We start from the raw sequence: 15,029 nt of genomic DNA, 5'->3' as shown, positions 1-15,029 counted from the left end.
CCAGCTCCACAGCAAACTCACCACTCAGCTCTGGCTGGGCAGACACTGCCGTCTGAACAGCCTTACTCCGTTCCGCTAACATTGACAAACTCCAAACAAGAGAACTGCGCGTACTGGTGGCAAACGAATCCACAGGCGTCATCTCAACCAGGTTGTTCCACAGCTGAGAAAGAGGGCAGTGTTATTACCCAACAGGCTGTCCCCTTCCCAAGTAAGAACCAACTGCAGTTTATACGAAATAGTTTAAAACGCACAAAGATGAAATTAAATGAGTGGTGCTGGAAAACCCATAGAACATTTTTTCCTCTGCAAGTTACTGATTTTTGTATCTTCAGACACAGCTTTGAAAGGAGACACAAGGTGCTGTATATGTACATATATTTCTTAGGTTATCACATAAGGCAGTCCTAGTTGAAATAACGCACGCTTTCATTACACAGCTTATATTTACACATCTTTCTTTTTCAAAATTTTAAGTGTGCATCATGAAAATGATCATCCCTTTCTCCCTTGTGACTGACATGGAGGCAGTATACCCTGTAGTATCAGAACAATTCAAATTACCAGAAATAAAATGAAAACTGTTTTCAGGGAAACATGCATTTATTGTTAAGCATTCCCAGTGAAAATCAACATCTTTTAAAATGTGTTTATTTAAAAAATCATTTGTGTACAAAAGTGTTTGTGTAGTTTTTATTTTCAAGACAAAAAACACTGATGCTGCATTCCAGCCCACCCGCTCCTCCTGTACAGGTAGCCTGATGCTCAGGAACCAAACACTGATGCTGTATTTTTTTTCTTGGTGATTTTTTTTTTTTCTTTTTAAATTAGAGAAGTCAGAATTTAGGATGGAAAAGGCAAGTGAAAAGCAGGGTTCTTCAACAGTTGACATCAGCATTTGTATGATGACAGCCTCCTTCAGACACCACAACAGAGCACCAGCAGCTGCCGCAAATCGTAAAATGGACAAGTACAGCATTTTCACAGTACATTTCCTCATCTGTGGAGTCATATGTCTTAACTTACATTACCGATGAATGGCTCAGCACCATAAGCAATCGGCTAGCTATTTTGATGCCTACAAAGCAGGTAACAGCAGAGAAGGAACATCACATCACAGTACAGTGCAAATGATTTTCACGAGTTTGTCCAGTGAGAACAAATCTGAAGTCGAGTTGCTACCTACAGAGCACTGCAGCTGGAATAACCAAGCAAGAAGCAAAATGCGTTAACGACAGTTGGTCTTGCGAGTCTAACGATGAATCAGCGTCTTGACACCAATGCCACAAATGGGAACAGCAAGATACATGGTTTGCTGATGGGTCTGGAACAGATCAGAAAACTTATCAAGCAAGAAGGGACTGCCCCTTTGCCTAGCCGTAGGAGAAAGCTGCGCCTGGAAAACGAGGACAGTTAACAGTGGAAGCATCGATATGGTCTTCCCAGAAAAAGCTTTAGGCACCCAACAAGCACCTTGACTCTCATGCTTCGGTTCTGCAGTGCAACAGATGGTACGGTGAAATGCTCTTTCGCTACCTATTGTTGAGCCAACTGCTCATAAAAACCATACAAAACCAACCGCCTGATCACAGATCGGTGGCCGCGCTTATTGAGACGCTTCTCATCAACTCTACCAACAAGACACAGCAGGAGAGGACACCTCACTTTCTTGTTGCATCTGCTCATCAGCCGACATGAAGTAAACCTAACTTTCACTGCTAAATTATTTAACGTTACCCCCTTCGGGCAAGCCTCTGGTCTAAGCACTAGCTTTTGTTGGTATTTAGGAAGCAAGCGAGGGACATGCACACAGGCAGGTTTCCCCTTGAGCTGAAAATGGAACACTTCGCCTTCACAGCGTTATCACCAATGCGGCAAACAAGAACTCTTGCCTGAAACCACGTCTTGACTTCCCACCCCCCCTCCTCTTCCCCCTTCCCCGGTTCAATACACAATCTATATGCTCTGAAGTGCCTAGTCTGATTCACAGCTGTTAAGCTTAAATTTGCATAGTTTAAATGTTTCTGTTACCCACACCATGTAACGCAGAATTGGCATTACAAGGTAAGCTTCTTTCTGGCTATTTAATTCATCCTTTCAGACAACAACAAGAGATCCTATATTCCTTACGTAAGTGTTCCAATACAAATTTACTTGGAAAACAGTTAAATACAATGATAATAAAAAAAAAAACCCCAAGACCTATTCCTACACCACTGGTACCTAATTGCTCAGATAAACACTACCAAACCAATTATAATCAAGGCCCCATGTTCTCTGTGGCAAGCTTTTTTTTTAAAAAAGAAGAAGCAAGTTTGGAATATGCAGAATGAATAGCACTAAGTGCCACATCTTTCCAGAAGGATATGTTCCTAAGTTTTTGTCTCTGAAATGTACCAGTTTGTCATACCGAGAACACAGCTTGTTTGCAGAAGCAACGGGAGGAAGCTGTGAATTTGGCGAGTGGGGGTGGGATACAGTGAGGGCTTTTGGCACTCACGGGAAAACAGAGCCTCTTGGCCACAGGAAAGGGCATTTCTCTACCTTTGAACAAAGCCATGCTTTTCTTTTTGCGGAACTGGACGAGGAACAGTTTCTTGTTCCCACCAACAAACCAAACAAGGGATAAACCACTTTGCTGGATGCATGTTAAAACGTTCAGCAAGGAAATCCGATCGATGCTCAGGCAATCAGGTAATCGTCATTGCCAGTATCTTGTTTAGAAAAATGGGGCCATTTAGACTTCAAGATTACTGTCTCGAGCAGTCTTCTTACATGATAAGAGGAAGACAACGCAGGATTTATTTGTACTTAGAAAGCAACTGTACCCATGTTTTAAGTTCCTGTCTTCGGAAAGTGGGAAATGTGCAGCCTGAGTCCACAGCTGGAGGGGACTGCACGACAACCCCACACCTGCGAACGCACAGGGCCCTGAATATAGCGATGTTCAGTCATACAAAAAACAGAACTACCATTTTGTATGTACAAACTCACAATGATAAACAGAACACTAACAGCAAAATTCCTAGGGCTCAGCCCCAGCTGCAGTTAAACTAACCTCGTACAACATTATCCCTATATTCAACTGATAATTACCAAGAATACAAAAACATTCCTTATAAAGGACTTGCATGTCAAAATTCAGAGGGACTTCAGACCACAGATGTCTCCTTAATGCTGGGTCACATTTCCTTCCCAGCTCACTTCTTGAGAAGCTTCCCTCCTGCCAGCACCCGAGCTAGCATTAAGGTATCTGCTACCAAGCACACGGGTGGAGGGCAAAAGCCAACATCCAACATCTATACACAAGGGGAAAGGGGAAGATGAGTGTTTTGCAGTAGAGAAGAAAATGAGGTAACTTCATGAGCGAAGTAAAACTTAACAGGGCACTGTTTCAGAGGTGACCGTGCTCACCTAAGAACCATTTCCTCTTTTCTCCCCCTCCCCCTTTCCCAGCCTCCTTTATCCCTTTCCATACTGTTTGAAAAACCTGCTATTCTTAGGAGACCAATCTTACCAAAAGACACATTCAGAAGCCCATAACTGAGAAGTTTGATGTCCCCGACAATGATTTTCCAAGTTCTTTCTTTTGATAAATAGCAGCGAAGAACAAGGGAAAGTAGTCAGCAATTTATAAATTACCACCAGGGTTTAAAAAAAAAAAAAAATAAATGTGTTGATGTAATCAAGAAGTTCTTAGCCTGTATAACAGAAAAGACAGCGACTTGAGATTAACACAAGTGGCATTTTGCCATAGTTTCCTACCATCCCTGGTCTTCACCTAGCAAACCAGCTGAACAGTAGCAGCTTCTTGTTAAAAAAAAATAATAAATAAATATAAGGAAAGACAAAACAACTCGTTTCCTTTGGCATCATTGCAAATGATCTACACTAACTCAAGAAAACCCAAGAAAACTGACCACTGACTATACCTTAAAAAGCAGTAAGTATAAAGACTAAGCAAATGCATTTAGTATTGCACTGATATGAGTTCAAAGTATTTACTGTCTGTGCCCCGGAGTATTTTAAGTTTGGAAACATCAGACAGAGCAGTACGGGGAACATCCCTGAACTAGCTAGGTCTCTACACCCCTGTTTTCTGGTTCTGTTCCCCTAACACTATGCTCCAGATATTTAACAGATACACTGATGTTCCCGATTTCCTCTAGTATGTTTTATAAAACAGACTGTCTATGAAGCGTGAAACTATTTCAACTTGTACTTCATGGCTACAGAAAAACCCCAGACAGACATATATTTCCCCACCCCGCTAATCCACAGTTTAGGAGAAAACAGAGTCATGGAAAAGATGACTTATACAGTACTCCATTATCCACAACCCCCACACTCTCTAGTCTGAGGATTTCTCTGAACTTCCTTGTCAGATATACTCTCAAAAGTTAGCATCATATTCAAAAAGACATTACAGCTCTCTTTAAATAGATGTACTAGTGTTTGAAGTTGCAAAACTAATAATTTTCAAGCTTTTGCACTCAGGAGGAAATGTCATTTTAATACGAATAAGACGACTGACTGTATGTACAAGCCAAGATAAGATTTCAGTTCTTGTTTATCAGAAACATCAATCCAAAAGAAAGCTAAATTGAGAACACACTTCTACTTCTATGTGCATTTGAAGTATGTACAGTGAAAACACCAACACAGCCTCCATGTGTCAACTAGAGAAAAATGCAAGCAAGGATGAATTTTAAAGTACCTGGTAAACAATCCTTAAATCGAAGCCCAAAATAAAGCTAGAAAACCGCTGCAAAAAACAGCTGATTGCATCATATCAAGTACTCGAAGAAAAAAAATTTTTAATTCTCAGTACACTAGAGTATCAGCTTTTTCCTCCTTCAAACCCAGTGAAATCATATTATCCAGAATGTACTGAAGAACATTTTACATCTATTTAAGACAAAAAAAAAGGAAAGAAAACCAGCTCCATCTTTTTGTGCTATATCGAGGCATACTCTTTATAAGATTGTGTTGTGTAGAAAACATGATAGATGAAAATCATTACTGATAATTCAAAATATATTTTTTAAAAGGGGAGCCTAGACTACTGTAAATGGCACACATAATACCCACAGATGACGGAACATAATTTAGTGAGGATATTCAGCTGTATGATGTAAGGGAGAGGATAATCAGGTTTCCCAATTAATAAGCTAGAAAGAAACCGGTTCTGAATAGGTCACCATTTGGAACTTTGGGTAAGTCTTGAAAATCTTTCAGGAAAAAAGTTACAAGAACAATCGAGTATTTCAATGGTGCTCTCTTCAGCGACCCTACCTAATATGTCTATTAAGTACAAGCATGCAAATATAGGTCAATCCACAGGCACATAGGATCCATGTTAAAAACAGTAAGATAGCTGTGATGAGTGGCACCAACAATTCTGATGATTAACACTCAAAAATGTTGCTTTCTGAATTACTAAATCAAAATCCTGAAGCAAGTTCCTGCTAGTCTTCGTCACACTGCTAAACACTAAAGTAGGCATGTTTTTCCCCCATTATCTTAGCTGAGCTCAAAGAATTTTTACAATATTTAGTAAGAAAAAAAATTAAAGTATTTCCCCTTTTTAAATTTACACAGATGTTTAATTAGCTTTATTTACAGAGCGTTTTTTTTCAGTCTCCAATAGTGCCTAGACAGCATCATCAGGCAAGAGTGCCAGTTTTAAAAGAGAATCTATATAGAATCCTAAAAATAACAGATGGTGATGCTCCTCCAGAAGGGGCAAGCTGGACTACTGAAGCAGCTCTCTCTACATGGCTCAGTTACTCAGGAGTAATTCTGTTGCAGTCTCTACATCCCATGATTTTGAAGACAAGGCCACTATTACTGCATTCTGCAATGAAAAGACAAAAGCAATGATTTTTTTCAGTGTGTGAACCTGCAGCTCTGAGAAGTGGCAAGAAAATTCACAGATTGATCAGAACATTAGTTTACCATTTGCTCAATTTTAACTAAGAAGTTATAGAAAAATTGTTTGCAAAAAGGCAGGGGTAGCTCACAAGATTTACTCATAACATAGTATTTTAAAACTCTGATCCTTAAAAATAATTAGCAAAACAGAATGATTAAGACTTGCTACAAAAGGTCACGGACCTTTTGTAGGTCTACTTTAGTATACTACTGACTCCTTGTATTTATATACATATACTTGCCCTGCCCCTACTGAAAAATATTGAGGTTATATATACTTACCCTATCAAAGCCCATAGCACAAAGGTTTTCTATTTTTTTGGTGTATTCTGGACTAGAAACTGGTGCTCCAGCATACACATGTGCCCAAAGTCGAGCTGTCTGTTTAAACATTTCTGGATTTTGTTTGTACTACACAAAAGAGAGAAGGGGGAGAAGGAGAAAGTTAAATCAACTCAGCAATCCAACCAAAAAGCAAGATGATGTGGCAGATTGCAATCCATCACTCTTTATACAGTATCTTCAACAGTGTTTCACACTGATCATGCTGCTATTTTTGAAATGAAATTTGGACGTAAGGATTACACATAGAGTAGACCTATGCAAGCGTTTGCCTTAATGCATTTGCCTTTAAGTTAAATCACACACAATAGGTATTTCATGTGTACAATCAGGTACTGCTCTCAATTGCACTGATCAAAAGAAAATTAGCTATGTTTACCACAGCTACTGAAAATTTACATTCAGTATGGCAGAGCACAAATTACCCCTCTGTTAACATCTCCTGAATGTACATAACTGCATACTATTCTAATGTTTTTCTTAATCGCTTGAAAATATGCCCGGTTTTATACACTTCAAGTAGGTCTACAGTTTCTCACTCAGGGCTGACATTTTACTACCAGGCTTCCTCCTGAGAATAAGGATATTGATAGTGTACATGACAAAAGAAGAGCTGAAAAACGGGTGAGCAGGTGCAAAAAGCTAAGAAGCTTCAACTCTTTCCATGCAAGCTATTATTTGCCAGAAAAAAAAAAGACACACGGTACATAAATATTATTTTGCACCAATCCCATCACTAACAAGTAACAGAACAGACCTTATCACAGAGAATTTTCAGCCTGCACCAAGAACTCAAAAGCCAAGAAAGCAGGTCACCTGCCATAAACTGTACTTAAGAAAAGCAAGATGAGTTTCCCATTTTAGCAATTTTCATACATAGTATCAAGCTTTTTTCTTTTTTTTTTTTTTTAAAAGACTCTTTCCCTTAATCATTACACTTTTGAAAAACGTAGATATTGTCATCTCTAGATATATAATAAATTTTAGCACTAAATAATAAGACAAGATATCGGGAAATCCATTATTCAAATATTTAGGTATACTTAAGGACAGAAACAGGGCTGATTATCAAAGCTTTTTATTAATACATGAAAACAACTATTAAGTCTATAAAGCACTGACAAAGTGAAAACAGTACTTTTTACCGTTGTACATTTCATTTTCTCTCTCCTACACATACAACTACACTGCACAGTGTGCTTTGTACACCTCCCACTAATTCTGCTCCAAATGAAGTAATTTGTACATTTACTACCTGTTTATTAATGGCATTAAAACAAACATGGGAGACAATTTATTGTTGGAAATAACTCTGTGTGTTCTAAGTACAGCAGTCTGTAATAAATTTCTTTGGTTGTAATGACTAGAAAAGAGGAAGGAGTAAGTTAAGCATCAGTAGCATCCTGACACACTATATTCTACTCTTAAGAGATCTTCCCCCAGTTTTAGTTGTTTATTTTTTAAATATTTTTGAGAACACTGCTAAGCATAAAAAGCAACTAGCTGAAGTGCAAGAATTAGTCATAACTGCATTTTATTCAGAACTAGGTGTCAGTGTTCTATAATTAAAACTCCTTTACTTAGGTACCCGTAAATATCTAGCTTCTCACTGAATTGAGAAAAGCCTAAAGGCACCTTTTACTGATGTCTCTCTGTTAGGAATCTGAGATAGTTAAAATTGCTGTACTTTAAAAAAACCCAGCAACTAACTGAAGTAGTTTTGACACCAGACAGCTGGTGTCTGAAAATGCTGCCGTTATTCAAACAGGAACTCTCCCTGGGATTCAGCCCAAGAGCTTGTAGGACACTGCCATTTACCTGGACAGCTTAGTAGTCTAACACATAGCTTAGTAAACTAACATAATGAAAAATAAGTATGGAGGATAAACAAATTCACAAGGAATTTTTTTTTTGGGTGGTGGTAGTGTTAGAACAAATCTAAACTAAGAAGGATGCCACCACCAAATAAAACACATATGAAGGAACTGGGTGCTTTCATGCAGGTATTTGCAGGGAACAGGAGAAACTGAATTCTCCCCACATCAGCCATGCCACAGTCCCACTGGTCACATACCCTCATGAAGTTCTTTGCCTGAGAAAAAACTCTTTCCAGCTCAAGCGCTCCTAGAGACTGTTATGATTCCCCCACAGAATTCTACCATCAGGGCTAGAAAGGGAAACGCTATTCTTGTTCTTTGTAAAAAGGGAAAAAGTGGTTTTGTTTAACAGCATGTGACAGCAAGTGCATGCATCTGGCAAGAAAAACCAGTGCAGGGACATGCCTGGTGGCCTTGCTGGCCTTTGCAACAATGCTCCCTGCGCAGAGCAATTCAGTCTGACAGCACTGTTCAGGGACATTTGTTCAGAGCAGCCTTACAGTACTGCAGAATCCCACACGCAAGCCCTTCTGTACTTACTACTGACTATAGCAGTAACAAACAGCTCTCCTCCACCCAGTCCTGCAATGGGCTACCTCCGATTTCCGTGTTCCCCTCCAAATCCTAACAGGTTTGATAAACCGCTAACCTATCGTCCCACAGAGATTTTTAGAGGGAAGGAGTACACACCATGTTACCCTACCCTGAAGGGTCCTGACTTCCAGGATATATAGATGAAACGGATGCTGGAAGAACCTTATACTCGCTTTGTTCTGTTGCTACTAACAGCCTTACTAGCAGTCGATGGGGAAGCCAGGCCTTTACTCTCTCTCTCTCTCTCTCCCTCCCTGCACCCCTACCCCCCCTCAAGTACGAAGGAAAAGAACATGCCATACTTGGAATTTTGTTGAAAACCGTTGGACTATTAAGTTATGGAATGACTGTTCCTGTCTTTCATCAACACTTTAAACAGAACCATGTCAGTCCTGGTATGGCATAAGACTCAACTGACATTGTATTACTTTTTACAGGTTATTGCTACTGTCTGAAAAGTAACGATCCCTGTGATTATAGAATTCTACTGATACCAATTCAACCAGTGACTAAAACGGTTATCCCAAGTACTTACAAAGGTAAAATACACAGGATGCTTCATTCAGAGAACAGGCAAAAGTAATTCACGTAAAGCCATTATTCATAAAATTTTGACATTAAACAAATACAGTGCTCAACAATATTCATATTAATCTGGAAGAGGAGTTACATCCCAAACCAAATCCAACGAACGCCATCAAATTAAAACACATTTTAAACTAATTTAAACAACATTGCTTTTCTTACGCTAGAAGACTTAGATTTTAAGAGGCAAGTTGTACTGGAATTCATTTTACTATGCTGTTATCTCCTGACACTTCTGACAAGCTAAATAAGGAACAAAACTAACAAAATAAACCTCCTGACACTGAAAAATAACTGCTGCTTCCTCTGGAATCCAAACAGTAAAGAGCACAAAACACTGTAGTAACTCACACTTAGTTGTAAAGGAAATTTCCAATGAATTCTTCAAAATCTTTATCTCCCCCAAGGTTTGGGACCTAATTTGAGTTAGCAAAGGTTACAGAAGTGTTACAAATTCACAGCCAACCGAGTATCTTACCTGGTTTGCCACTACTGCATCCTGTGGATCATCTGGTTCTGCAGCTGCCAACAACGCTTGCAGTGATAACAACACCGTCCTTAGAGTCATTGCTGCTGCCCTAAAACAAAAAAATTTCAAAATGACTTTACCAAATCCCAAGCCTGTACTCACCTTTGCTCCTGTACTAGTATCACAGAAGACACAAGAGTATGTGTACAGATTGTAAGTCTAAGAATAGTAACTTTAAACTGCTGCGGCTTATAGGTATTACAATACCACTCCATAGATATATTTAAATAGGGTTTTAAATGAGGACTTTCTTATTAACAATGCTTTTGGACAATACAGTCCTTGACCTACACATTTGACCATGCCCACTGAACAGAATTTTTTTCAGATGAAAAAAAATAATAAAAAGGCAATTCAAGTTGGTGTCATTCTTCCTTACTACCAGTAACAGCACCTTATGTAAGGTCTAGGTACTGAACTGGTAGCCCACGTGTGCTCCCTCTGCTGGCATTCTTCATAGCAAAATAGCATATACAGAAATAGCGACCTGTGTTTTAAATACTTGTAACAGATAAATAATTTTATATACTAGATATCTTCTGCATTGATCAGTTTTAATACGATTTTATTTTTTTTTTTTCAACAAAATTCAACCATTTACATAGTGAATTACTACTATAATAAAAGGGTTTGGCTATTACAGAATGTGCAGTTGAAAATATTATCTCAGCTTCCTCTCATTTCAACCTGACATGACTGTCAGAAGCAGGAAAACATCCTGTAGTCATGATGATGCTGTAAAGTCACTCTTTTGCCCCTGTGAAAGAACCCTGTTGAAGGTAGCGTAGTTCTAGAGTTGGAACTTCTAAAGTTCCAAGATCTCATAATTTATCTTGATTTCAGAAGTATACCTAGAGCAAAAGACTTCCATAATATAGTAAAAGTAGAGGTATGAAATTGTTATACACTGTAAATCTGGAAAGCTGTAACATTTTAAATACACAGATTAATTAGATTTTGACCACGAGTACTCTCTCTGATCTACCATTTCAGCAGGCACACACTGGAAACCAAATAAAGACCCCAGTGAATCTGTGAAAGTTCAGTATTTCAGTGGATTTGAACGAGTTCAGTAGCTCTTAATTGCTGTGGGGAAGGCACAGACAGATGTTCAAGCCAAAACACAGAACTGCTTACTCTGCTTAAGTACTAGTAGAAAGGTAAGTGGGTAAATGTGACATCTTAGATTTGAGCAAAATGGTTATGGCACATGAAATGTCAGAGGAAAGTTGTGAAATGTAGGCATCCAGTTTCTTACAGACAAACCATTCAAGTTTCAGTCAACAGAAAATGGTTTCTTCTTTTCAGAAGACTGAAAGTAAACACAGGGAGTCTGTTAGAGTAGGTGTGGAACAGTTTGACCAGAACATCCAGATACAAAGGAAACAAGTTTGCAAGTCTATTCCCAGTTTCACATTTCAGAAATATATGTATTTTCCAGTAATTTATGTATTTTCTAGTACCAAGGCATTGTATTGAGATACTCCAGTACAGTATGCAGATGAACAAAGAATAGATGCTTGTAAAACGGAGGTACATCTGTGACACATCAATATTATATTCCTAGACGATTACATTTACAGCTTTCCTGCTATGCCACTAACTATTCAAATATGGCATTTCTTCCCTAATTGTTTCTAATTCTAGAAGATTTTTTCCTAGAAACTTTTTTTTTAGCTTGATAATCATCACTGAGTTTTAACAGTGCAGTGTTCTACATCAAAACGCAAGTGAGAAACATCCCAAGTGACAGAGATTTTAATTAGCACATATTGTCTCATTCCAACTGCTACATCAGCTTCAAGTCCCTCAAGCTGAACTTTGGAGGCTTAAATCTTCAAAAAACCCTCATGCTTTTAGATCTGAATTCTACATATAATTCTCCTTTTCCAAACCTACTACTTAATAACTAAACTCCACCCTTGCACACCACCCCACCACACCTCCCAAATTTCAGATTCTCTTCCAGTTAAATTTAAGTATTTCAGGTTCCAAGCCAAAGAATGTTTCTTTAAATCACAAAGCTGGGGATTAACTACTAAGATCATATTTAATCAGATGAAGAACACCTAGTCACTGAAACATACCCTCAGTTGTGTGATGACAGCCTGGTTAACACAGTAAACTAAGAGTAATAAACATCTTGTTTTTCCACACCTAAATCACACACACAAAAACTTCAGTGAAATAACATAGCAATATTTTTGCTTTACATGTACCTATGCTATTTTACTCTCGTAATTTCTGTTCTTTGCAATCCTTATTGGTTTATACAGTCTTGAAATTAATCTAGTTAATGTATGCATTGATGACAGTTCACAGTGGTCTCTGCTAATACCAAATGAGTGTAATGCAACATGTTTACTATTTTGGCATTCAGGTGTCACAGAATGCTAAGTCTTTCAGGCATTACTATGCTCAAATGGATTTAACCCTTTTTATTTTTATGCAGTGAATTTGAGGAACTACCACATCAACAATACACACTATAAAAGCTCAAGTATTTTTTCCCAGTTAAGGAATTCTATTATGCTAGTTAGTGGAGTTTTAAAGATAGACTTAACACGAAATATCTATCAGCTATAACTAATACCACAATAACCTTCAAAAAATGCAAGCTGTTCTGCACCTTCTTTTACAGAAATCCTTCTACTTTAGAAACATCTGAAAACACTGCCATTATTTAAAGTAGAGAAGACGACAGGAAAGGGGTTGTGGCCCCTTGCATTGCTTTTACATGCAATTTACTTCCATTTATGCTGTATCTTCTGGGAGTGGAAAAGATACCTTGGGGAGCAGAGGGCATTACTAAGGACCAAATTTGCCATGGATGTCTAGAACACAAGTTCTGCGCTGGCTCTAGCTGGCTCTGGCTTTCCAAGCTGCTAGGCCCCTTCAGCCCTGTTCATCTGTTATGTTTGTAGATTTTTATATATAGCATACTGAGACGTGAACTTCTGTTCTGACATTCCAATTTCAAAATGAGTAGTATAAATAAATACCTCATCCATTTGGATATGCAGATGGCTATATGCTCAGAAAACTCAAAACTCCAAAATAATAAGGTTATAGACAAGACAAGTTTAGTTACATACGTAGAAAGGTTTAAAAATGTAGTTTACAACTTATTTTCAAGTCCCATGTCTCAAAGTGGCTTTCACATCTCATGCATAAAAAGACAAAGTCTTCACTGGACAGAAATATTTAAAGAAGTAAGCCCTCAAATCATAAAAGAAAACCTGTTACAGCTTCACCTGCTGTCAGTATTGACAAAAGGAAATTAAAGTTTGCGATTAATGGTAAAAAAATCTGACATATTTCATACAACTATTGTATACTCATATAATATTTTCTACCTTTAGGACACCAATTAGTTTTCCACATCAAAGAAAGTAAGAAAGGCTTGTTATTTTCTAAGTAGCTTAGTCTTAAGTTTTCAGACATAAATGAAAATTCCCAGAAGAAACTGGAGGGACAGCTAAAAATAGATTCTCATTTCCCAAGTACCTTAAAAAGCTCTTCTTCCTACCCATTACCTTATTTTGGGAGAATAAAGTGAATGGAGATGACTGCCCAGAACTATGTGTATAGACACTAGTAAGACAAGACATGTTCCTCATCAGCAAAAAGCAAAACCAATTCTCATCACCAGTTTTGGAGGAGAATCTGGGCTGATAGTGACACAAAACTAAAAACCCAACACATACCCCCAGACAACGTCCTCACAAGCTGAGAAGAATGTGCTGGGGGGGGGGGGGGGGGGAGTGGAAGAGTTGTATTCTCCTTAAAATGAACTTCCAGTGGAAAAATACATGCCTTTAACATTTTCTAGTGCTCCTCAAGGGTTTATTTTTTCTAGAATAGAATCCTGAAAAAAATAGATTTCCAGCTCTTCTCACAGTTTATTTCTAGGTGTGGATTTATGTGCAACATCTCATGGAGTTCAACCAATCCCCTTTGGTAACCCAAGCTAGCTGCATGCTCAGGGTTTAGGTTTTTTCTCTCCTCCTTGCCAAAGGCAAGGTTTGGTTTCACTCCTGTCAGACTTCTGTCTAATCTGTTTTTAACTGGAGCCTCACAAGATTTTTTCTGAAAATCTATTTTAGTTGTTTCGCCATGCTGGATATTCTGCATACTAAAATGGCTTTCCAAACTTTCACTGCAGGTTGTATTTGCTTAGACCATCATTCTTTTTACTTCACTTTGGATTTTTCCCATGGTTCCCATCTTCCTTGGAATACAACAGTCAAAGTGAAGACACTACTCCAGTGGAAGCCTGACCAATCATAAATAAAAAGCAGACAGCTTGTATCATGAGTTTTGCAGGTAAAACTTTCTACATCCCAACACCCTATTTGCCTTGCATATGACAGCACAGGCCCCCGTTTTCTCCTAAGGTTTACAATAACCCTTGACTCCCACCCCCATTTCAAAATGCTGCCGCCTAGCCGCTATGCAGGCTTGCAAGTTTGACACCTACAAAATGCGAGGAAAGACCAGTAACATCTACCAGTGAGCTGCGGAGAGCTCACTACAGGGAAGCACTGTCCCTCTGAGAACTTCAAACTAGGAGCCTCCACCCAGAGATCCTATCCAAAACCAAGGCTTTCTATAGGCATTACATTTGTTAAACAGCAAGGGAAACCTGGACTGAACCAGAACAAAGAAAGCTGATAGATGTTTTATTCGCCTACACTTTTTTTTTTTTTTAAGGTAATATCCTGGGGCATTTCCATTAAAAAAAGAGCACCCCTAGTTTGGGTTAATATAGTGATAATCTTAAGAAGCACAGCAAGCCAGCTGTACCCAGCATGCCTGAGGTAAGAAATCTCTTACCTTTCAACGAGCTGAAAGAGTCCTAAAGAAGATTATGAAACACTGCCAATTTTTCTTCTTCATATTTAAAGGCTAAGTGATTTTCCATTTAGCATGTTTTTACTTATGTTCTGTACATGTCTATCTGGAAACAACCTTGCCGGTTACTCGGAGAGGTAACCCAGCAGAACAGCAGGAACAGCTGCAGCCAGCACATTGGTGCTCCACTCTGTCAACAAACATGGCTACTGAGAACAGTTTATTATTTAAATACAGTCTGCAATATTTATTCTATTTGTAAAATAACTAAGCTTGTTAATCCAAGAGAAAAGCTCTGGGAACTTGTACCAAAG

General features: G+C 38.5%; 1 protein-coding gene across 4 annotated transcripts in view; it reads right to left on the bottom strand.

Moving 5' to 3' along the window:
• Positions 1 to 584: 584 nt before the first annotated feature.
• Positions 585 to 15,029, bottom strand: part of UBE2K (ubiquitin conjugating enzyme E2 K) — a 46,918-nt gene continuing 32,473 nt past the window's right edge. For 3 of the 4 annotated variants that reach the window (XM_037391619.1, XM_037391639.1, XM_037391649.1), the window contains 3 exons: positions 9,811 to 9,910; positions 6,217 to 6,345; positions 585 to 5,857 (listed from right to left, as the gene is read on the bottom strand). In XM_037391619.1, the coding sequence (XP_037247516.1) occupies positions 5,783 to 5,857; positions 6,217 to 6,345; positions 9,811 to 9,910 (304 nt within the window). In that variant the 3' untranslated portion in view covers positions 585 to 5,782. The remainder of the gene's footprint in view (positions 5,858 to 6,216; positions 6,346 to 9,810; positions 9,911 to 15,029) is intronic. The other variant, XM_037391629.1, reaches the window with a different exon arrangement.

This window comes from Falco rusticolus, chromosome 1, assembly GCF_015220075.1.
Source record: "Falco rusticolus isolate bFalRus1 chromosome 1, bFalRus1.pri, whole genome shotgun sequence".
NCBI lineage: Eukaryota > Metazoa > Chordata > Aves > Falconiformes > Falconidae > Falco > Falco rusticolus.
Note: the sequence above shows the minus strand (reverse complement) of the source record. Positions and strands in the feature narration are given on the sequence as shown.